This window comes from Clinocottus analis, unplaced genomic scaffold (assembly GCF_023055335.1).
Source record: "Clinocottus analis isolate CAN_PGR_092001 unplaced genomic scaffold, fCliAna1.0.p SCAF_5, whole genome shotgun sequence".
NCBI classification, from domain to species: Eukaryota; Metazoa; Chordata; class Actinopteri; order Perciformes; family Cottidae; genus Clinocottus; species Clinocottus analis.
In genome coordinates, this window is record NW_027176207.1 from 3,569,431 (window position 1) to 3,591,582 (window position 22,152).

A 22,152-nucleotide genomic window follows, 5' to 3' on the forward strand; every position below is an offset into this window, starting at 1 on the left:
CAGCCATTTTATTAATCAAATTTGAACTTTTGTGTTAGTTTCTCTTTATTCCAGTGCCACCATGGTGAACACTCATGTTAAAAATAAAAAGTGACATCTTTTTTTTTATTCTTTTTTTTTCCTCGTTAAAATGTATAATCATAATGAAGACAGTTAATCATAGAAACTAATCATAGAAACTGACATAATGACCTCACAGCATTTTGGATCAAACTCTTCTCCCTTCAGGCTAACTCAAAGAAACAGAAAGAACAGAAATGGGCCAGAGTAGACAGGAACAAAAAACAGCTTCTTACGTATATCCACATTTTTTTTTTTTTTGATATTTCCCATAGACATTATAGGTTTGGTTTGAAGGGGGGATTCTGCTGGATTGTCTCACGATTCTTTTTTTCTTCTTTTCCCTGTAGAGGAGCGTCACTGCGATGCAGCGGCAGTAAATCTACTGAGGAGTGAGAGCCCTGAAGACTCTACCTAGTGCACTGAGAGTAAGGGGATCTATCTGGACACACTTGAGTCGGGGTGTTGTGAAGTGCAAACCATTAGTTCTCTAAACCCTCCCTATTCTAGCTAACATCATTCACCACCCTGGCAAACAAGCAGTGGCAAACTACACCTGAATACATAGCTGGAGTGTGACCGGCCCTGTAAGTATACTCACAACATAGTTATTTTTCATCATTACAGTACAGTATAGAGCAATAGTTTTCATATACTTTTCATATCTTTTTTCATATTGCACCATCAGAGAATGGGACACAGAGAAAGATCAACAGAGACTCCATTTCCTAATTAAAACGAGATATGTGCAAACATGACTAAGGACTTTATTAACCAAATCAATTCTTCCCTGTAATATCCACAAATAAAAGTGATTTCTCTTTTTATATATATATTTATAGTAATAAGAATAATAAATCTTCACATTGGATCATTTCATAGTGTGACAAAATGCTGGACTGGGCTGTCCGGCCTCGATGATCGTAATCCTCATTGTCTTTTAATTGGTCAGTCCCCATGCATCCATAGGAAATAGATTTTTTTTTCTTCAAAAAAAGTAACAATTTGAGAGCAGCTGAAAAGTTTGGACTGGTGTCAATTGCTTTCATTCCAAGATTTCTCCCGAGTTTCATTCAATGTTTCAGAAGGATATTCCATAGGAAAAAAATGACTCCAAATCGTCATCTTCCACTCCAGAAAAAAAGGATGTCCGGGTTCTTATGAAAACATCGTATTAATGGTGATAATAGATCATTTGGTAATCAATAATTAATGATCATTAATAGCTGACAACTAACAATTAATAATCACTGATTAATTATAAAGAATGAACAAGAATCAAGAATAAATAACGCTCCCTCGTTACTCAATTAGTTTGGCAAAACTCCGGCTGGAGTCGTTTCCGATGAGTGAATTTTTTCTCAAGTGAAACAAAAAGAAAAAAAAAAAAGAAGAAAGAAATACAAACAAGAGATAAAAGAAAGCTCTAAAATAAATAAAAGGAGATTAGTAAAAGTGACCCCGCCCTTGGAGAGAGAGGGGGCGTATATACAGAACTGCGTGGTGAAAGTCAGTTTACTGCACTTGAGTGTTAAGTCCAGTGTTAGCGTTCCTGTCCCGCGCTCGGCGCCCCTGCTGTTATACCAGCGTGTAGGACTTTGCGTAGGGGTTGCTGCTCGGTTTGAGATGTCCTCGCGAGTCCAGCAGGGACTCCTGGGAGGTGCTGAGCTTGGCGGCCTGGGCCAGCTCCGAGCCCTCTCTGTGGGGGAGTGTGGCCGCGGAGCCGGGCTGCCACTGGGCCACTGGGTCCCTGTTGGCCTGAGGGGCCTCCGTGGGCGTCGGGGGCGCCATGCGCGAGGGCCGCTTCAGCGAGCGACTCTTCTGGGGCTCCAGGCAGGCCTGGCCCATGGCCGCCCGCTCCCCGCTAGCTGTCCCCCTGGACGACCCCGAGCAGGTCATGCCTCGGTTTAACAGGAAGTCCATGCGCAGGTACGGAGGAAGGTGAACCAGCTCGCCCCCTGCAGGACAACGCACACGGATCAGAGTTATTAGGCATACGAGAACACATTCCTGTATTGTATTTAATAACTTCAATCTTTAATGTGAGAATCCACATGGCATCAAAAAGCTGTTAAAAGACACCAAGTAGCTGTAGCAAGCTAACGTTCCACTTGGAGATGACTCCACGTTTGTTTTAGAAGACTTTGTTCATAATGTGGTCCATCTTATTACTCACCTTCATAGGTGATGGAAATACATCTTTATCATCATCTTATTAAGCAATAAATCAAGTGTTTCTTCAGTAGGACCACACAGACATTACAGCCGTCTCGTGTGTCCTTGCTCTGTGAGCGACCTCATCTGAGATCTAACCCTCAGCCTTCAACCCGTCACAATGGACTCACCATTACAATATTACCTTTACAGAACGATAGCTCGGATACAAAGCGTTGTCATGCAGCGTCTCATTAGCAGCTCTATTTATGTGTAAAAACCTCATTCATGTTTGTCAAAAAAATACAAATAAATTGGCTTTCTCGTTCAGTTTTAACTAAGCATCCGCAGGGTCCATCCTTGGATTTGAATTGAGCGCTCATGAATATTTTAGTCGGCCGTGTGAAATATTAATGAACTACTAATATTCTGGAATGTCCAATTTGATTTAACACGGTTTGAAGTTTCGCTTTTATGGTTCGCCAGTTTCTGTCATAAAGACTTTGATCCCAGTGTGACTGAGACAATCATGAACTTAAAGACACGTTCAGCCCTTCATCTGGATTCACTGTCGGTATCAGTTACAGGTTGGATATTAGTATTAGACAGGAAGTGGAAGTTTAGGGATTAGTGTCAGAGTAGAGGCCAGTTGAAATTAAAGGTTAGCATGCTAGCCGGGTGCGGGGGTTTGGGCAGACGGGTCTGTGGCCTCACCCGGTCTGTGGGCCTTGGGCGCGGCCATGTTCATGACCCGGCTGACGTCCTGAGGCTTGGGCGGGGAAGCGGTGAAGCGGCAGATGCCCGATTCGGACGGCGTGCTGGAGGTCAGGCTGTCCGTGTAGTCGTTGGTGCCCGCCGTCATCTGCTCGGAGGAAGTGTCAGAGATGAAGCACTCGGTGATGGTGAACTTGGCGTGGCGCAGCTGCTCCTCCATCTTGGCGTGCTCGTAGGCTCTGGCGAGCTCCTCGTAGGTGGAGGACGCGCTCTCGGTCGACACCATGCTGCTCCGTGCTCGGTCTGGACACGGGGCCGGGGTTAGCGGGAGGGGGGGGATTAGTGTCGAGAGTTAGTGGCAGAATTATTGGGATGTCACTTTGTTAAAGACACCGATTGGCTGTTAGAGATGGCGAGTGACGTTACGCTGGTGGGGCTGCGTGTCCCGACGGCTTACCTGTGTCCTGAGATGGGCTGACGCTGTAGCTGTCGCTCTCCTTGTCCACGGAGCCCGCCACCCTGGGGGTGGGCAGCCTCCAGTCGGTGCTGAGAGTGTGGGAGGAGACAGGGGGGTGCGGGCGGTTCAGGGTCCACTGGCTGGCGTAGCGGTTGCGAGCGGCCGGGCCGGCTTTGGCCGTGCGGCGGGCGGTGGGGTCTGAGAGGGAGGAGGAGAGCGCGGGGTGTTTATACCGAGAGAAGAATCAACTTATCAGTGGTAACGGCGAATATAACAAAAAGAAGAAAAAGATGGACACACATGGAGCTATTGACTGACATCACCAAAGATAAAAGTGGTATTGATGCTCTAAAATATGCAGCAAAAGCAGAAGGAAAAGGAGGCTGAAAACAACAGTGCAAGACGTGAACGTAAAGTCGGCCTTGCAAATGTTCTTTCAAGAAAGGAAATGATCCCAGGGGTGTAAGTAAGACACATGGTTGTAAACAAACAAGAGTAAAAATAGAAAGGTAAAGAAAACACTGCCTGGAAACAAATCCGGGAAAACGAACAACGGAAACGAAACACTCACGTATTATATTTCATGTGCTATGAAGAAAAACAATAAAAGACGTCCGTACTGGACTTACTGGTTCCTGGTCTGGCATCGGACACGTCCACCAGTGGACCGGTGGCCTGGGACAGGGACTGGTAGTGGACTGTGTGGGTGACTGTGGACGACTTCTGCTTCTGGGTCTCCCCGAAGTCGTTATCAGTCAGCAGCACGGTGGACCTGTCGTCTGTGGGTTAGAACATAAGCTCAGCACTGCGATAGCCATCTTCACCTGCTGTGAGAGTTACTGGTGACTTTCTTCTCTGGTGCCGGGGCTTACCAACAGTCTCCATGGTGTCTCTCTCCTCGATCAGGAGCTGGGCTCTGGGGATGTCAATGTGCATGCGGAGCGTCTGCTGCTGCTTGTTAATTGGCTCTGCTGGACGCGTGTTTTTACTGGGGAGCACAACAACAACAACACAAGTTAACTACGGCATCTCCTGTCGGTACTCGTGAAGGTCAGAGAGCTGTTGACCATCCTCACCTCATGAGCATCTCAGCCAAACTTTTTGCATCTGGGAAAACAAACGGAGAAAACATCATTAAATGATTTGAACCTGAGGACCAAAAGAGGCTAAAATCATCTGGTTAGGAGATTGCTCTCATCTCACCACGGAGCCTCTTGAGCCTCTGCTCCCTCCTCCTCCTCCTGAGCACCAGCAGCCCGATGAAGATGACGACGATGCCCACCAGCACGCAGGAAATGGTCACCATCATCTTCAACCCCTCGCCGCCCCCGGAGTGGTCCTCGCTCACATTGGGCGCCTTCACCAACGGTGCGATGGTACCTGTGGGGAGGTCACATGGTTATTTTGACAGATGCTGGTGCCCCGCCCACAAAAAGGCTTTAAGACATTATTATTCCCATGAAAGAGAACAGCGTTGTTGTAGGAATCCAAAAAATAAAACCATTTGATTTGTGTTATTTAATGATAACTGCTGAACGATGAGTTCATCCATTGCAACACAAGCTGCTGCATTCTCTTGATCTCTTGACTTTCTCGTCTCTAACACCTGGTTCCTGGTTAACGGTATTTAAAATGCAAATGACCTCATCCTTTAAGGCTAAATGTTGAGGCTGACTGTTCACTTCAACAGCTGCAGGATGTAACTGAAGCAGGAAGTGAGTTAGCTGGTCTTCAGATCTGGTTATGGCAGAGTACCAGCGTGTTTTATGTGGTCCAGTCCAATCATCTCGAGTTCTGCCATTATCAGAAAAGGGGATTTATTCCTCTTTGTGTTAAACTGCTACTGTTAGCCAGACTCGCTGGGCTCCAGTTCCTGGAAACATGGGTGTTTTGTCACAGATCCTCTGCTGGCTCAGCCGTCAGACTGCCAGTGCTCCTGTTATACTACCTACGGAGCAGCGGGTGAATCATACACTTCCCTGCCACTTCCAGCAGGCCGTGACAGATATTTCAGTGGCTCCATTCCCTGCGAATAAATGAGTCGTAAACGGTACCGGTGCGTTAAACTTACTGCCATCATAGCTGAGTGTGGCGAACTTGACTCTCTTCTCGGCGTAGCCGGCGCTGTTGTAGACTTTCATCTGCAGCTCGTACCAGGTGGCCTCCTGCAGGTCGTACAGGATGTAGCTCTTGGTGAGGGAGGTGCGCTGTGCCGTGGTCCACGTGGGCGCCTCGTCGGCCCGATACTCCAGGGTGAAGGAGGTGATGGGGCATCCGCCGTTGTTCCAGCCGTTCAGGTTGAGCTTGACCCGGGTGGCGTTGATGCTGGTGAACAGCTCCTGATCTTTAGAGTACTGAGGCTCTGCAGACAGCAGAGAGGAGAAGCCTCAGCGTGTTAACCAGATGTGCTTAGTGCTGATAATAATCACAGGTTAGCAGAATAAATGTTGGGCTCCAACTAACACGTTTTTATTATTATGTTATTCAATTATAAAATCTTATACACGATCCATTAATTTAAAGGCAAAGAAAACCAGCAAAAGTTTACATTTGGAACCAAAACTAAAGTTGAAGACTGGATATGTTTTTATTTTGTAAATAAAAAAGGCTGATAGCAATATAAATCAATAACCCAAATAGTTTGCCTATTAGTTCCAATTATTTACTTCTGATGAAATGTGACTGTAATGTACCATGTTTAAAATCATGTTACTTGATATTTTGCAGTATGTTGGTGCATCTAATAATAAATTACATCATTGGGAAAGAAAAAAGCAACATGTGGGTAAATAAATGACGATAAAATCACAATTAAATCTCATAACAATCGTTTTTAGAGGGCGGTTATATTATGATTTAAAATTTTAGAAAACTATTCTTATCGTGTTTATCACATGAATACAAGTTTACTAAAAAAAACCCACAACGTTTTCAACTTTTGTGAATCCTCTACTTATGAAAGTAATAATAAAATACTTGGATAGCGTCTGAAAACCTCTAGAATCAACTCTAATATGATGCGTCTCTCAAAAGAGTTTCTTTCTACCTTTCCCATGGGTCTTTGCCTCAATGATCTCACTGATGCGTCCCGGCCCCACTGCATTCTGGGCTGTGAGCGTGAACTTGTACCAGGTGCCACACTTGAGGTTCTCCAGCCGATAGGAGCGCTCACTGGGACTGATGGCGAAGTTGCCCCACTGCTCGCTGTTATCCTCTGAGTACTGCAGAATGTAGCCTGGAAAAGAACATGTTGTATTTGTTGTTATTATTATTATTATTATAGAGATGATTACTTTAAGGAAACGGTGGAAAACACAACAGACAGCAAAAGACGAGTCGTGCAGTAGCCTGACCTCGTATGGAGCTGCCCCCGTTGTCTCCAGGGATCCAGGAGAGGGTTATCGAGGTGGTGGTGGTCTTCGTCACTGTGAGACGAGGCTGGTCAGGTGGAACTGAAGCAAAGAGAAAAGACCAAGCCCACAAAGAGCATTTACTATTTGTTGTGTCACAGCATGAATCCACGGGATCTAAACGTTTTTTTAAGCTCCGACGGGCACGAGTAGTAAAGGGTACAGAGACGCTGATCTGTTTCAGCGTGTTGCTCGTCTCACCTTGAACCTGCAGGTTGAGGACGATCTTGTCCGAGCCGAAGCTGTTGCTGGCCACGCAAGTGTAGTTCCCAGAATCCTCCGCTTTCACCGTGCGGATAACAAGGCTGCCGTTGCCGTGGACGCTGCGCCGGCTGTCAATCACGACAGGTGCTGGCGTTCCATTGCTGAAACACAGATGGGTTTAGCACCGGCGTCTTGTCACACAGCAACTTCCAGTTCAACGACTGTTTGAGAGCCCCGTCACATTATTCATCTCTCCCAACACGGTCCACTGTACTCACATCTCCTTCAGCCACTTAATGGTTGGGGAAGGATCACCCACTGCTTTACAAGGCAGCACAATGTCCCGCATCCAGGGGGTCGTTACAGTCCTGTTGAAGGTCAGGATCCGAGCCGGAGCTGCAGAAACACACACATGCTTCATCAGCCCACAGAGGACACAGTAACTAACACATGTGCTGTTACTTTTCTAAATGACTTCTCCTCATTTTATGTGCTTTCATTCACTCTCTAAGCCATCACATATAAATCTCAGACAGGATGTGAACAGATCAGGAGTTTTTCCAGATCCGATGTGAGGTCCTGGGACGGGGATGTTGTATGTGTACAGATTGTAAAGCATCTGATTTTGGGCTATACAAAATAGACTTCCTCCACAATCAGCTTATCGGAAGGGTCAAGCACAGGTTATTTACATCCAGCTGATGCTTGCTTTCCGGTCTTCTTGTAAGGAGATACAAGGAATAAGGGGAAATCTGATGAATTTGAACTTACTTGCAGTAAAAGGCAGTAAAAGTAAATAATTGGACCTACTGCAGTAACATGGTATACTTTATATGATATGCTGCCAGATGCTAGTCTCTTTAGGCGTGTAGACGATGACAGCATTTGCCTTTTAAATGCCAAGTATAGACCACCAGGAGATTACTTCTCATCGGCCTTTAGACCCAACGTGACACACGGTTTCGCTTTTGTCGAACTGCGCCACAGATGGGCTCCACCTACCTTCAGCCATGGGTTTAACGGTGATGATTTCACTGGCGTTTCCACGGCCCGCGGCGGTGACGGCCACCACCCAGATGCTGTACTGACGGTTCCTGCTCAGGTTGGGGATGCGGTAGTAGAAAACGTCTGGGGCCGCCTCAAACTCACTGCTCACCTGGGCGAGGGAAGACATTCAGGAGGGTCACAACGTGCTGCTGCAGATCAAACCATATTCTACCAAGACATTAAATGCTGACTTAGTACAAACAAAGGGACTGACAAACGGATGTGGCAACAGCTGGAGGTCAAGAGAGACAGCAATGGATAGAGTTTAACTGTAAAAAATGTATCCTACTAATACATATAGTGCAGATATATCTTTTTTTCCTCCGTTTAATAGAAGTCTACTGTCCAATAACTATAAAAACTAATTAATGAGCCATGTGGTTCTGTGTTGGTAGGTCCCGCCTACACCAAGCAGACCGGTCAGCCTGGTTAATCTCTGGTTGAAGGTTCCAGCTGTGTTGGGCCCAGATGTGATGTCACAGTATACTGACACTTGAATAACTGTCTACAAATCACTGAAGCACGTGAGAAGTCAAACCACTCGGGGTTAGCAAAGCCACGATGTGTTTTAACAATTCATAACTTAGTTACAGATTAATAATATCAGCATTCATTTGGCTCTTTAGCGGCTCATTGTGCCACTATGATCACTGGCTCGTCACTAACGCAGCCTGTCTGCTGTTCAGTGCTGTGCAGGTAATGTCCAGAGGGGTCAAAATACTAAAACAAGGACTTTTGAGATGCTGAAGCTCAGTAGTGCTCAGGGGAAAATATATTGGTTATAGCTGCTTTAAACTTTTGAACCAATGTGTGTTAAAAACTACCGTGTCCGCCTGTTTAAGGAAAATACCTAAGTTTAGTAACAAACAGCTCGGCACTGAGAGCCGCAGACAGGGTAGGGGCAGAATGGTCTATTCATGGGATTTATTGACAATAAGACGAATATAAATATATCCCTTAAATCATGCTAGTTAAGTTACATGGCTCAATGGCCCAAATGAACAGTTTGAAATCCACTCGACTCAAGGCTGTGAACTGCTCCCTCTGTTCGTACCGTGGGGTGCGGGTTGGAGCAGAACACGGTGTATTTCCTGATGATGCCGTTCACTTTGAGAGGAGGGAGCCAGGACACAAACACCACAGAGTTTGATGCGGCGGCCGCCTTCACGCCCGCCGGAGGCCCGGGAACTAAAAGGAAAAGAGGATCTGGTTGATATATTTCAAACATTAAGCCTCGTATTGTTACTCAGGAGGATTTTTATGGGGCTTTTTACACTGATTATAAAGCAGGATAACAGATTCTACAGGCCAATTACACCCTTCTAATGAGCACATTTCTCCATCAAACGTTAAACCAGACATACTGTTATTCCTTGAGTCAAACTTCACAACACTTCGGCACAAGCCTTAACAAGAGCAATGTGAGCGCTGGCCTTGTGATTGTACTGGTAGAGGCGACTTAATCTTCCTACCGTCCTCCTTGGTGCGGGTGTAAATCTGTTCGCTGCGAACGCCGTCTCCAGCTCTGGTGAAGGTCAACACCTGGATGCTGTAGTTGGTGTACTTCTCCAGTCCGTCCAGGTCCAGGGAGGGCTTGGAGGTCGTCACATTCCTGATCTCTCCGAGCTCTGGCGGACAGGAGAGAGAGATGTAAAGTAAAGATTTAGTGACGTAAAAGAAAAGATTTAGTGACGACACCTCAGGTTTCTTATTGTAAATAAACCCAGCGATATGAAAAGCTGCCGCCGGTCCAGACATGGGACTCATATATATTATACAGTAGATCAGAGACATAAAAGGAGATGTCGAGCCCAAGGTTGACATAGCACAGCCTTGGACGTGATGCCGTACTCAATCACAAAGTTTAAACAACCCTGCGTCCAAGGTCTGCTGCATTTGCCAGCCTTGACTGGTAGGCTTTACATTAATGTGTCAATCTCTGTCCTTGTCGCTCCTTAACAGTGTTTCCTCTCCTTACTGTCTCTCTTTTCAATTCTCAGGAGATCTAAGAGGCCAGCTGCACCTCTTCTTCTCTGGCTTTTAATGAGCAATAAATGCCTGGAATACCTCTCGCACAGTAAATGCTTTCATGCATGATTGTGTGTTTGCCTCGTGTCTTGAATTCCTGTTATCTAGATACAAAAATGAAAATCACCACTTAAATTGCCCCTGTTGCCTTGGCCTCACTTTGTTGTCTCTATTTAAAACCAGAAGTAGATATGACCTGCAATCTGTCCTGCTCTGGCTGGAGTTGTGTGGAGCTCATTAGTGCTCTATTGAGTCGAGACGAAACAGATAAAGTATTTTACCGCCTTTTTTTTTTAATGAATGCAAGTTACACCTGTACGTGCAGCAGTCCATTCACAGGAAATGATTTAGTGTGACATGAACATAAACCCTGAACTGTAACCGTCTACAAAGGAAGACATGGCGACACCGAGCTGGTGCAACTGGAACAACCCGCCCTGTTTGTGAGAGAGGGCTTGTGTCTCCCTCTGCTGGTCAATGACAGTACAGCGCTCCGACTGAGGAACAGCTGTGGTTTCAAATCGAGTGGTATCCAATAGAGTAGTGAAAAGTTTGATTGCAAAAGATACACGTTAAGTGTAAAGAGGCTGTAATTATGGATGTCATATTTACAAACAATGTAATCCAAGCCATTTATAAACAGCAACACCGAAATTGAACTCTGAGAGTCCGTCCACCAGCGGAGCTGCGGACTGTTACCATGCAAACTAGTCCTGGCTGTCAAGTCTGGAGCGGTCATGCTCTGCAGGCAGGCCAACATGATGTGACAGTGCAGAGGTCAAAGGTAATCGCGCTGTCACAACCAATCCCGCGGACACAAACCCGCCATGTGACAATGACGAGGCATGCTCTCTGACTTCAACTCGACCGCGCAGACTTTCGGCCCGTCGTGGAGGTTAACCAGATGCAACGCGATGCATCCTGGGAACTATTAGCTGTCGTTTACTCATAAGCTTTACCGGCAGTCCCTATTACTTTATTCGTTGTAAAAAACACAGCAAAGTTCAAGGTTTTTAGCTTTTCACCTTTGGATTCAGCAGAATAAATACTGGATATCAGCCAGTCAGCAACAAAGTTTCAGTTTGACACAATTCAAACACAAAGGTTGCTCTCTGTATCCTCCTCTGTGTGGAAACCTGCAGTGGTTTTCTACATTTATCAGTAACACAATAATGACTGAACTGCCATTTAAAGCATTTCGAGAGTGATATATCTTTCATATTTTTATTGTGTTTTCTGTGTAGAAATAGTAATGATTGTTCTCATGGTTTCCTTTTTGGATAACTAATGTGACTCATGTTTTACACTTTGTCTTTTAACTGTATTTTACCCTTTTCCATATGTGGTGTGTATCCTGTATAGGAATATCAGACAGTGTAATGGAGCTCTGCTGTGATTGGTCCAGTCTGACTCTTAAAGGGGTCCTGTGGAGTTTTCTTGTAAACAAACACAAGTTGTGTTTAAATTCAGTGTTATTCACCAAATTGCATTGTGTGAGAACTCTTTTTTTTTCCTCATTTTTTTGCATTTGAAATCCAGCATTTACATTTACATACATCCCTGTTTGTGACAAGCCAGTTGAATGAAGGCGGGGACACCGTCTTAAGCTACAGGTTATGGCCCATGTGCATTTTCACTGGATCTGTGATGTTGGAGGGTGGCTGCCGATAGACGTTTTTACATAGAAAGCATTTGATCGTTTATTAAATATTTTGCAGAATTGTCATTCTCACCCATTAAGTAGGCTACTGTGACACCCTCCCTGCTGCTCAGGTAAACATGATCATGTGAGCCTTTCCGTAAGTGCAGACCAGTTGTGTTGTATCACCAATAGTTCAACGCCACATGAAGCTGTGGAAAACACTCTTTAACATTTGATGTATTAGTTGTTTGTTGCATTTCGAAAACACTTCCACTACCTCATTAAAAAATGCAATAAAGCAGCTCTCAATTTATTTCTGAATATATTAATGACAACAAATAAATGTGTTTACACTTTATATATGAATGAAGATGCCCGAGGACAATTTACAAAACATTTCATGCTTTTAATGAGTGAACAGATGCGTACCTCCATCGGGCAGGTTGGCCCAGTAGATGACCCTGAAGCCCAGCAGGTTGCCGTTGAGGGCGTCTTTGGGAGGGGTCAGCCAGGACAGAGAGATGACCTCCGGAGACGTTGCAGTGGCCTGGACGTTCTCTGGAGGACGACTGGGCACTGGGGGGGGGAGAACCAGGAGACAGGCCGTCAAAAACAGTGGAACCCTTCGGACGGACAACATGTGGCAGCACCCTCGGATCTCCACTAGGCTGCGATAGATCCTCACTAATGTCTCCTCTGTGAGAACAAGGAATTCACCGCTGTGTTGTGCTGGCACCATGAACAGGAATGTAAATACATATTGAACACATTGAAAATCTCGAATACTTGTGATGACTTTCAGCAAATAGATATAGTGACTTTTGTTCGGTATATTCTGCACATCACATAGTTTGATATTGTAATTCTGCCTCACCGTCTTCCAGCGTGGTGGAGGCCACCTCGGTGGAGGAGGGCCCCGTCCCGGCGCTGTTGCTGGCCTGCACCACGACTCCGTACTGGGTGAACTTCTTCAGGTTGTCCAGCACCAGGCTCTCTGCGTTGTCCCCTGTGGTCTCCACGCTGATCACACTGAACTGGTAGTTCCCACCGGAGCTGTACTCCCTGTAGCCCACCTGGTAGCCCCTGATGGCTCCGTTCTGGAGGTGCTTCCGAGGCGCCTAATGAGGGCATGACAATTTGAAACAAGGGGGTTCAACGTTTCTTCTTTATATATTTATGGTTTACTCGAGTGCAAAAGTATCAGAAGATAGAAATAAAACACACAGAGAAAGATGAAGTAGCAGGTCAGTCTCTATTTTGATGAAAAAATTAAACGTAGCACTTTCATGAATGCATTTTATTACGTTCTGGTACCACAAAGCCACACATAATGCACAATATGGTATGGTGTGAGCTTGTGATCACTCCTAGATATACCCCCAGACACCCTCTTCTTATCTCTCTTGTCAACAAAACCAGAAATGAGACACACTGATACTCTCCGTCTGGGCAGCCTCGATCCACTCTAATGTCAAAGGATGCTTAAAGGTCTCAATAACCCCTTTAAGTAATTAAAACAGATGATTCAGCAATTTTCATCCAAACGTTAATCACCTTCTACCACAGAGACGAGAGAATGCTTTACTTTTACCAATTTGTGAAAAACACTTTTCACATTATTTATGTTGTCTGTCTTCCCCTGAGTGCCTTGTCCACCTGAGACCTTCAAGGTCCAGGTTCGGCTCTTTCGTCTTTCACACAGCATCTGACAATAAAATGCTTCTTGGATAATGGGATGACAAATCAAAAAGCTGGTCGTTTCCACGAGAGCCAACCCTAAAATTAAGTAATAATCCCAAAATGCAACCAACACAATGCTATTCTTTCTCTGCAGGGTTGAGGGAAAATGTGCACTATATTTTATATGAAGAAAACAGAATAAGAGAGAGGAAGTAAAATGTGATTACAAGTTGTTATTTGAGGCATTCTGTATATATCTAGAGGTAATCTGGCTAAAATGTCTGTTCACATGATGGAAATAATAAACCTAACTTGCAGAAAATGGCTCACCTCACCTGAACCACCAGACATGAGAATAATCAGAATCAGCTTTAATGATAATGGCAACAATAAGTCTGATAACGGTAACAAATGCCCCGGATGGTACCTTTCTGGACCCAAACACACACGATCAACCCTCGTGGTTGGATCAACTTACCCGCCAAGAGACTCGGATGCTCTGGGAGGAGAGGGCTTCCAGCTGCACCTCCTGCGGGGGTCCATCAGGAGCTGAGATCACATTCGCCAACATGCACACATTATAAAACTGTACACATTCGACAATCTCAAGTGTTTTCCAGAGCCAAACAACATCGTTCTGAAATAAACAGTCTGAGTTTGGCTATTTTAACACATGTGGCGGTTGTATTTGTAGGTGGCTGCTGCGGGTGAGGAGACGTTCTCTGTGGGGTGGGGGTGCAGAGAGATGAAGGTGAAGGGTGTGGGGGGTCTGATTTGCAGATGGGGTCCAGCCTCAGTCTATAGTGTGACATTTACTACTGAGGCCGCTAATTGAAAATTTCAGCTTTTAATGCGGGGTCAGCGTGTGTTCAATAATGCAACAGAGCCAACGGGGCTGATGTCACCAGGCTGTTAATGAATCGACTCAGCTGGCCCTTTACCTCCTTTTGCCTCTCGTCTTTCACTCACCCTTCGCTCACATGCTTTTTGTTGCTCTGATTTGTCGTGTCATAGTACCACATTAGATTTACTCTCGCTATTGCACCTGCATATGGTTTATGCACCACAGAAAAAGAGTGAAAAGTGAGTGCGTGAACCATGTGAGCGTGATAGTAACGGCGTCAGTTCATTTCTCACCTGCTTCGTCCGTGGTGATGGTGAGCTCGTTGCTGGCCTCGCTCTTGCCGATGAGGTTCTTGGCGAACATGCGGATGTTGTAGGTGGAGGAGGGGTGGAGGTCGATGATGGTGGCCTGGTTGAGCTGAGGTGAGACATCTTTGGTCTTTTGAGCGGTGTCCCAGGAGGCTGTGGAGGGGAGAGGTTTATTGGGGTCGCTGAAGTCAGGGGAGACGTCAAAGCTAAGTGTATTAAGTCGGGTGATATCAAATCACATCACCGAGACAAGTGAAAGCAGGGATAATCAACCAAAACACATCTGAACCAAATGCATTGTATAATCATGCCGTCTTATCTTTGATATAAGTGTGTTTTCTAGTACCTGATTTGTTCTTGCTTTCAATGTCGAAGCCTGTGATTGGGCTGTTGCCATCAAAACCCATCGTCCAGCGCAGTGCAATGGTCCTGTCCTTCACTTCTCTGATCTCCACCTCTGGAGGGTCCGGGGGCTCTACAGGGAAAAAAAGGTGATCGACACTTTGTTATTTCAGTGTTAATGAACTTCAAAATGGCAGGTGAAGGCGGGCAGAATGGAAAAACAACATCGTGTGCAGTTGTTGTGGAGGAAAAGCTTCGTCAGAGCATTTTTCAGTTTGTCTTCTTGGAGCAGCTGAGGAAGGTGAAGTCATACCTTGCACTGTGAGCTGTATGATTCCTCTGTCTTCACCGAAGGAGTTGATGGCGTGGCAAGAGAAGAAGCCGGAGTCCTCCCTCACTGTGGGCATGATCTGTAGGAGGCAGGCCAATAAGACAAGTTTAAATCAAGAAATACTATGCATACTATGTCCACTGGTCACTGGGAGAGAAAAATATTTAAATGAGCAGTAAACACATTCTAATAGTAAAAAATTGTAAAAAAAATGAAGATAAAATATATAATGTGTAAAAGGAAAAGGCAGTAGTAAACACTTATAATGTACTTTTATTTTCATATCTATATTTTAACACTATTTCAACTTGATAGGTGACCCATCAGAACAGGTTCTGGTCGTAGCGTAGACACGAGTAGTGAATAGTTTAACCAAAGAGTCTATCATACTATGTTTTAAGACGGATTTCACAATCAGGAAGAGTAACAGTTTCAGTATTAAATGAGAAACAAAAGAAAGAAGAGAATACATTATATATATAAAAATAGCAACAATACAATATATTGCCCTGAATTAAATTATACTTTTCCAGGTGTCACAGCCTCCTACCTGCAGGGTGGAGATGACCTCGTCGCCCACCTCCTTGACAGAAACCACGTAGCGGCTGGTCTCAGGGTTGATGATGCGTTCCTCCTTCTCCCAGCGCACCATGATGGGTTTCTCACCGTGGGCCGTGCAGCTCATCTTCTTCTCCTCGCCCTGCGTGGCCAGCGTGGTGTTGGGGTAGGACGTGATCATGGCAGGGACTGGGGACAGAAGTAAGAGGAGAGGAAGAGCAGAAGGTTATCTGGATGAACCACGTGTGTTATAAGGAGGAGCAGAGGACCCATTTATCCAGGGACCCCCTCTAAATGAGACATTACAAAATAAATATTTATAAAAATATATAGTCGAATTAATCAGTAAAATATTAAGATTACACATTATTATTTCAAAATGATCTTTATTCAAAAGACTGCTTTTATTTAATGATTGTATTTTCCTTCATTCATCATGTCTCCGTCCCCTCAACTTTCTGCCAATAAGATGCCCGCAGACTCTTTTTGTGAGTTCAACAATCTCGCTGGCTAATTCAGTTACTGAAGAACTTGAATGAAACCATTAAATAATGTTTTTATTCTTTCTTCAGAGTTCAGAGCATCCACAACTGATAGAAGAACCAGATGAATCTGAAGGAAAAACTCCATTTGTGAAGTGTTGAAGAGCTGAACAGGAGTATCTTAATGGCAACCATATTCCAGTTTGCCTGGTTGCCAATCAGTTTTAAAAGTTGTTGGGTCCTGTAATGCAAAAAAACGAAGCTTACTTTCCATGTTTTACAGCAGTTGCGTGAAAAAAAACACCAACATACAGTATTCCCAGCATTGAGAATGTAGTGTTACTGAATGTACAGCTTCTCTTTTGCTGTGCATCTTGTATCTGAGGGCCCTAAATGGTACACTGATGCTCTAACAACACTCTGAAGACACCACACTAAACGCACACTAACGACATGCATGCCTCATTACACCCACAGCAGAGTGTATAACAACCCCTTGCTCCCAGATGATCATGCACACACAAACACTCACACCCACACCCACACACGCTTGTGCAAGCACACAAATGTGAGCTCTTGCATTTAAACACACAGACACACACACACACACAAACACACACACACACACACATGCACACACAAACACACAAAGCGTGACTTCAGTGATGTGATGGGAAGTGTCAGGCAAGAGGTTGCAAACATTTAAGCCTCATTTCTTATTCACTCGGCAGCCATTTGGGGCTCGGCTACGGAAAAAGAACGCTGATTTATTTTGCATGACAAGTATGAATTTTTTGTGAGACCCGTTTGGAAAAGTGAGCAGGGAGAGGAAAAAGAAGAAGAAGCCAAAGCTTTATTTAAACGTTATCGTTTTAGTGCACAGCTGCTTTTCATTTGTGCAGCGTGAGCGGCTCAGAGGTGGCGCAGGGCGATGTTGTTGACACTGTGCGAGGTGACAAAAAGCAAAGACGGCGAGAAGATCAAGACGGCTACGCGTTGCAGAGGATGTCTTACAGCGTCCAGGCTCTGGAGGGGAGATACAGCCGCTGATGGAACGGGTTAATAACATTTACAAAAACACTGCACTTATTGAAAACGTTTTAAAAAGGAACATATCTAGAAATAGAGTGATATTTTGTGTTTTCTTTCCTCAAAATAATGATACATTTTTATTTTTGTATTTCTTGTTTGCATGTAGAATAACAATACCTCAAAGGGGCAGGTCTGAGCATGATCAGCTGGGGGTTTGAACCAAATGGTGTCGACCAATCGGCTGTGTGTGTTGAGGGGGAGTGAGGGGGGTTGGGTTTTGATTTTTACAGCCAATCGAATTGATCGGTCTTCTGAGCCGCTGGTCACGCCAGAATACATGTCTCTTTTAGTTGGGCGGGGCAACAGAGAAAAATAGATCTCATTGATTGAAACATGATGCAAGCATTGTAGGAAAAGTGATAACAAATCCACGTTTGAGCACCAGGACAGAAACAGGACAGATCGATACGTAGATAAAATAAAATAAGATAAAAAATAAACTGTAAAAACTGAAATTGATCTGACAAAGTATACTTTCCATCCTTCATTCAACCATTGAAGAAAATGTGAATTTATTGTTGATCCAAATCATTGATCATCGCCACTGTTCATTTGTTTTTCGAATCAGTTACTGACCTCAGCATATAGGAAATGTTATGTGCTTCTCTGACTTCTAAAGTCACATTTATTTTGAGTATGTGAGCCAGACAGCCGCTCTGCAGTTAATGTGACGCAAACATCGAACTAAATCTATTTTACAACGAGACGTCTTGAATGTGTAGGAAGCCGGAGACACAAAAGTAAACAATGAGAGTGTCCATGCGACATGAAGAGGCCTCAGAAACGAGGCGTGCACAGTTTATACGCCTGATTCTCTGTGTGTTTAAACGTGCATCAACTTGTGTCTATGTATATGCATGTGTGTATAAATGTGTGTGTGTGTGTGTGTGTGTGTGCAAGCAGCCCAGCTGAGCCAGCCCTGAGGCACACTTTGTAGCCCTGTAATTGTTGTGTTGATGTATTTCTTTAATATCCAGTGGAATTATGGGAACGGGACGACGGGGAGGAGTGACGAGAGACGGAGGAAGAAAAGAAATAAAGAGGCAGAGAGGAGGTGAGGGAGGAAAGAGGGAGTCCCCCGTCTCATTAGGCATCAGCTCCCCTGACATCTAATTCAGCCTTGAACACAACACATCGGGCAAAGCGCACGGCGAATGCACAGCTGGACAGAAAGGGGAGATTTCATCATAAATCTCATCACTGTGAGCCACTTTGAATCATCTCGCCTTCATCTCACCATTGAAATCTTTGCTTATATGTCTCGCACTGTAATATTAATAACTTGCTGTGATGCACATGTCTGGAAAAATACTTATTGACGCGCTCAGATGAAGCGTAAGTAGGGAGCACTGTAATAGAGACTAAAATAGTGCTCACTGTCACAGCACTGCCCCTCTTCAGAAAGCAATATGTGATGTGTTTATGGGGGAAGAAGGGAGGATGATGCCGGAGGACAAACATGTTGATTTTTCCTGGAAAATCCGGGGCATTATCTGCAGCTTGCTTTGGCAAAGAAGAAAGAAAACATCCGCAATACAGTGCTCGGAAACCTAGGAATACCAAGCAGAGTGAGCGGTGTGCGCTCACAATGTGTCTTTCATGTGGAGGTGAGGAGAGCCCTGTTCCTCCACAGCAACCCAGAGGGCAGTGATGATACGCTTAAGCCTGCAGGGGATTGTGGGGGATAGGCTGGCTGCTGATAGGCTACTCCCGTGAGACAAAAGCACCCCTCCTCCCTCCCTTCTCCCAGGCTCCCTTTCACCTGGCCAGGTTACCATGCCAACCAGCGTCGGACAGTCTCTCCTCTCTCCACCTCGCCTCCCTCCTGCCTCTCTCTCTCTCTCTCTCTCTCTCTCTCTCTCCCCCCAGTCTCCACTCTTTGAAAAAAGGGCCATTTCTAGTAGCCAGGAATAGAACATGGACCTGCCATTGATTTTCACAGGAGTATGATGATGATTACACAATCACGCCCCGAATGTCGCAATGCAGGGCCAAAAAAAGAGAAGAAAATACAAAAAAGAAGTGTCTCGTGTCTCTAACTGGCGGTGGTAGTAATGTGGAAAACAGAATTAGTCAAATGGAGGAGTCAGGAGAATAATAATAACACGTAATTACAGCAGAACAGCTACCCTCCTTCAGCGTGGGGCAATTCATCTGTGATCAAAGAACGAGAGCAGAGAGACCATCTCACGCGTTCAATGGGATGAAAAGGCATTACGAGGCACCTTAATTGTTAATAACGACAAAAAGGAAAGGACTCCATCAAGCTCCATTTTGGAAGTCAGATGAGGTTATGAGGTGTCTGATGTTTGTGATGCACTAAACTCTACGAGTTGGTTGTTTTCTCTTGTTGAAGCATGAATCTCTTTCAGGGAGAAACACTATTTTCTTGATCGTCCGTATCTGACTGTCAAAGTTGAACCCTACAAATAATTATTTTTTCCATCATTCTGAAAGGGCTGAAAATGTTTAATTAAAGCCAAAAACAACAAAACACTGCCCTGGTGTGCCATTTCCTCGCCTGATGAGCTGGCGTCATGACAGTATCGCCCACGTTGAGCGCGCTGGGATGCGAGCCTACATTTCATCCCACACTGTGTCACTGAATGCCTCGCCGGCCAGCATTCGCCACAGGGCACCCCGGCTCGGCGGGGCCACGAGGGGGCCGGACGACGAGAGACGACGAGCCGAGATGCGTATAGCTCCCTGCCCCGGGGGCGCACTGTAAGTGGGCTGAGGAGAGGAGACGGTGTGGATGGGGATGCGGGGATGGGGTGGGGGCGCTCTGCAGCAACAGCACAGAGATGACTGGTTCACTGGCCGCCTGCAATGTACTGAAATAATTCTCTTAGCTGCACAATTGGCTTGGACGTGGAGCATGAACCAATGCATGCTCGCACACTGGGCGGGCTTCTGTGGCGAGGTGGGGGGGTGGAAGTCGGGGGGGGGATGCAGATGAGTAAATGGGATGAAAGAAACGGAGATCACAGGAAGAGGGGACTTCCTTATGCTCGTCTGAAGGACGTCGCGCTCCGGAGGCCGCTCAGTGACCACAAGGACGTTTAACCCTTCTCTTCAGTGAAGCCTCATTAGATGCTCTGCCCTCCCCACCTGTGTCTGCCAACATTATGATGTCTAATAGGCTTGATTGGTCTTAATTGGTCCTGATAAACATTGAGTGGCTGTTGACTGACTCTGATAGCATCCGCTGTGGATTGGTAATGAATTGACTGAAGTGCGTCTGTTTTGGCGTTGGGGCGACTTGACTGGAAATTGCAACAAAAAAAAACAACATTCGTTTCAGCCTCCACCTGCAACCGGTGTCAAAATAGGAAAACAAACACTTCTCCTATGAAGATGCGCAGCTTCATCCTGGCGCGGTGGATGCAAAGCCATTTCTGCTGGCGGGTGATGCATGGTGTATTATGACGAGGCACCAGCCGAAGCACAGACGCTCGTCACAATGAAAGTGCCAAGCTAGGACATCACAATAGCAGCAATTCATTTCCCTGGGAGTCCGACCACAATAGCCTGGCGGAGAGGGATCTATCTGAAGCGCTGCATTAGCCGCGCGGCCCATTACTCTTTTGTAATGTCCCCCTCACCCCCGTATCTGTGCCTTTACATTACGCCTTTTGCATCGACGCGTGCGGTGCTTTGTGTCTCTGTGTGTGCGTATGGGCCTCGCCCGCTCACCTGTGTCACACACACACACACACGACCCGACAGCCTCTTCGCCATGCATGCGTCTATACCGCACATCAGTCAATACATTGAATCTATTGTTTTTTTCTCCCACCGTTTGTTTACTCATGCATCAAGCCCCACTCGGACAGCCAATAATACACAGCGAAGATCATACTATCCATCACGTGAGGACTTCGCCGTGCGTCAGCTCGTGGGCTTCCCTAATTGGCTCCTAAGCCTCTTAAGTAGCTGCCGCTGCTCAAGTGGCGGAGGCTGGCCTGGATAAACAACGGAAAAAACCCAGCACAGAGTGTACAGAACATCACCGCGTCCAACATTACCGAGCATTACGGCCTCAAACGCACTGGTGGACCGCACAGGCTCAGCGCTGGGCCTGTTAAGTACACGGAGAGGCTTTAAGGGTTCCTGAGCTTGTTGTCTGAACGCGCACACACACACACACACACACACACACACACACACACACACACACACACACACAGGGGAGGCAGGATGAGGTGTGGCTCCCTTGGCGCCCGGGGAGATTCGGGTTACCAAAGAGAGCAAAGAGACACAAATCAGGACAGCACAACTATCACAACAACAGCCTGACACTTCAGGAGCGGAGCACGCAGCTTAGGGACTGCTGACACGCACAAACACAAAACCCCGAAGACATAAAGAGACAAAGATCAATAATGCGTGCATAAAAAAAAAGAAAAAAAGAATCTCGCATTGTATTTGTTTTTCCAGGATCATGTCACACAGGGATCTGGTTAGTGTACAAGTCTGCCGCACCAGTGAAACTAGTTCCAAAACTAACTGGTTCTCAAAATCTAAATGCAGATGCAGTTGCACTGAGTGACCAAACTTTGCCTGTGCAACAATCAGATTACCATGACATGAGAGCAGTAAATCTTCACACTGAAAAATAGACAAAGAAACAAAGAAATGTCATCACGAGATTTTTAGTTTGCTGGCTGCAGTCTGCTCTGTAAGCTAATTTATGCTAATTATACTGAGCGCAGTGCAAAGATGTTTTTTTCTTGCCTCTCCACCTGTTCTATGGTTTATCCACCATGAAACACCACAGCTGACTGTTGACCTGCAAT

At 45.5% G+C, this 22,152-nt stretch overlaps 1 protein-coding gene across 3 annotated transcripts in view; it reads right to left on the bottom strand.

Annotated features, from left to right (window-relative positions):
* Positions 1-22,152, bottom strand: part of dscama (Down syndrome cell adhesion molecule a) — a 90,188-nt gene continuing 68,036 nt past the window's right edge. The window contains exons 12-33 of one of the 3 annotated variants that reach the window (XM_068600200.1): positions 15,772-15,968; positions 15,204-15,300; positions 14,895-15,023; positions 14,534-14,701; positions 13,875-13,945; positions 12,591-12,834; positions 12,146-12,292; positions 9,519-9,674; positions 9,101-9,234; positions 8,002-8,155; positions 7,278-7,395; positions 6,997-7,160; positions 6,739-6,837; positions 6,432-6,620; positions 5,457-5,747; positions 4,589-4,765; positions 4,462-4,492; positions 4,258-4,373; positions 4,015-4,164; positions 3,386-3,583; positions 2,929-3,231; positions 1-2,018 (exon numbers count right to left, since the gene is read on the bottom strand). In XM_068600200.1, coding sequence (XP_068456301.1) covers positions 1,639-2,018; positions 2,929-3,231; positions 3,386-3,583; positions 4,015-4,164; positions 4,258-4,373; positions 4,462-4,492; positions 4,589-4,765; positions 5,457-5,747; positions 6,432-6,620; positions 6,739-6,837; positions 6,997-7,160; positions 7,278-7,395; positions 8,002-8,155; positions 9,101-9,234; positions 9,519-9,674; positions 12,146-12,292; positions 12,591-12,834; positions 13,875-13,945; positions 14,534-14,701; positions 14,895-15,023; positions 15,204-15,300; positions 15,772-15,968 — 3,713 coding nt within the window. In that variant the 3' untranslated portion in view covers positions 1-1,638. Of the gene's footprint in view, positions 2,019-2,928; positions 3,232-3,385; positions 3,584-4,005; positions 4,165-4,257; positions 4,374-4,461; positions 4,493-4,588; positions 4,766-5,456; positions 5,748-6,431; positions 6,621-6,738; positions 6,838-6,996; positions 7,161-7,277; positions 7,396-8,001; positions 8,156-9,100; positions 9,235-9,518; positions 9,675-12,145; positions 12,293-12,590; positions 12,835-13,874; positions 13,946-14,533; positions 14,702-14,894; positions 15,024-15,203; positions 15,301-15,771; positions 15,969-22,152 lie in introns of all 3 variants that reach the window. The other 2 variants (XM_068600199.1, XM_068600201.1) reach the window with 2 other exon arrangements.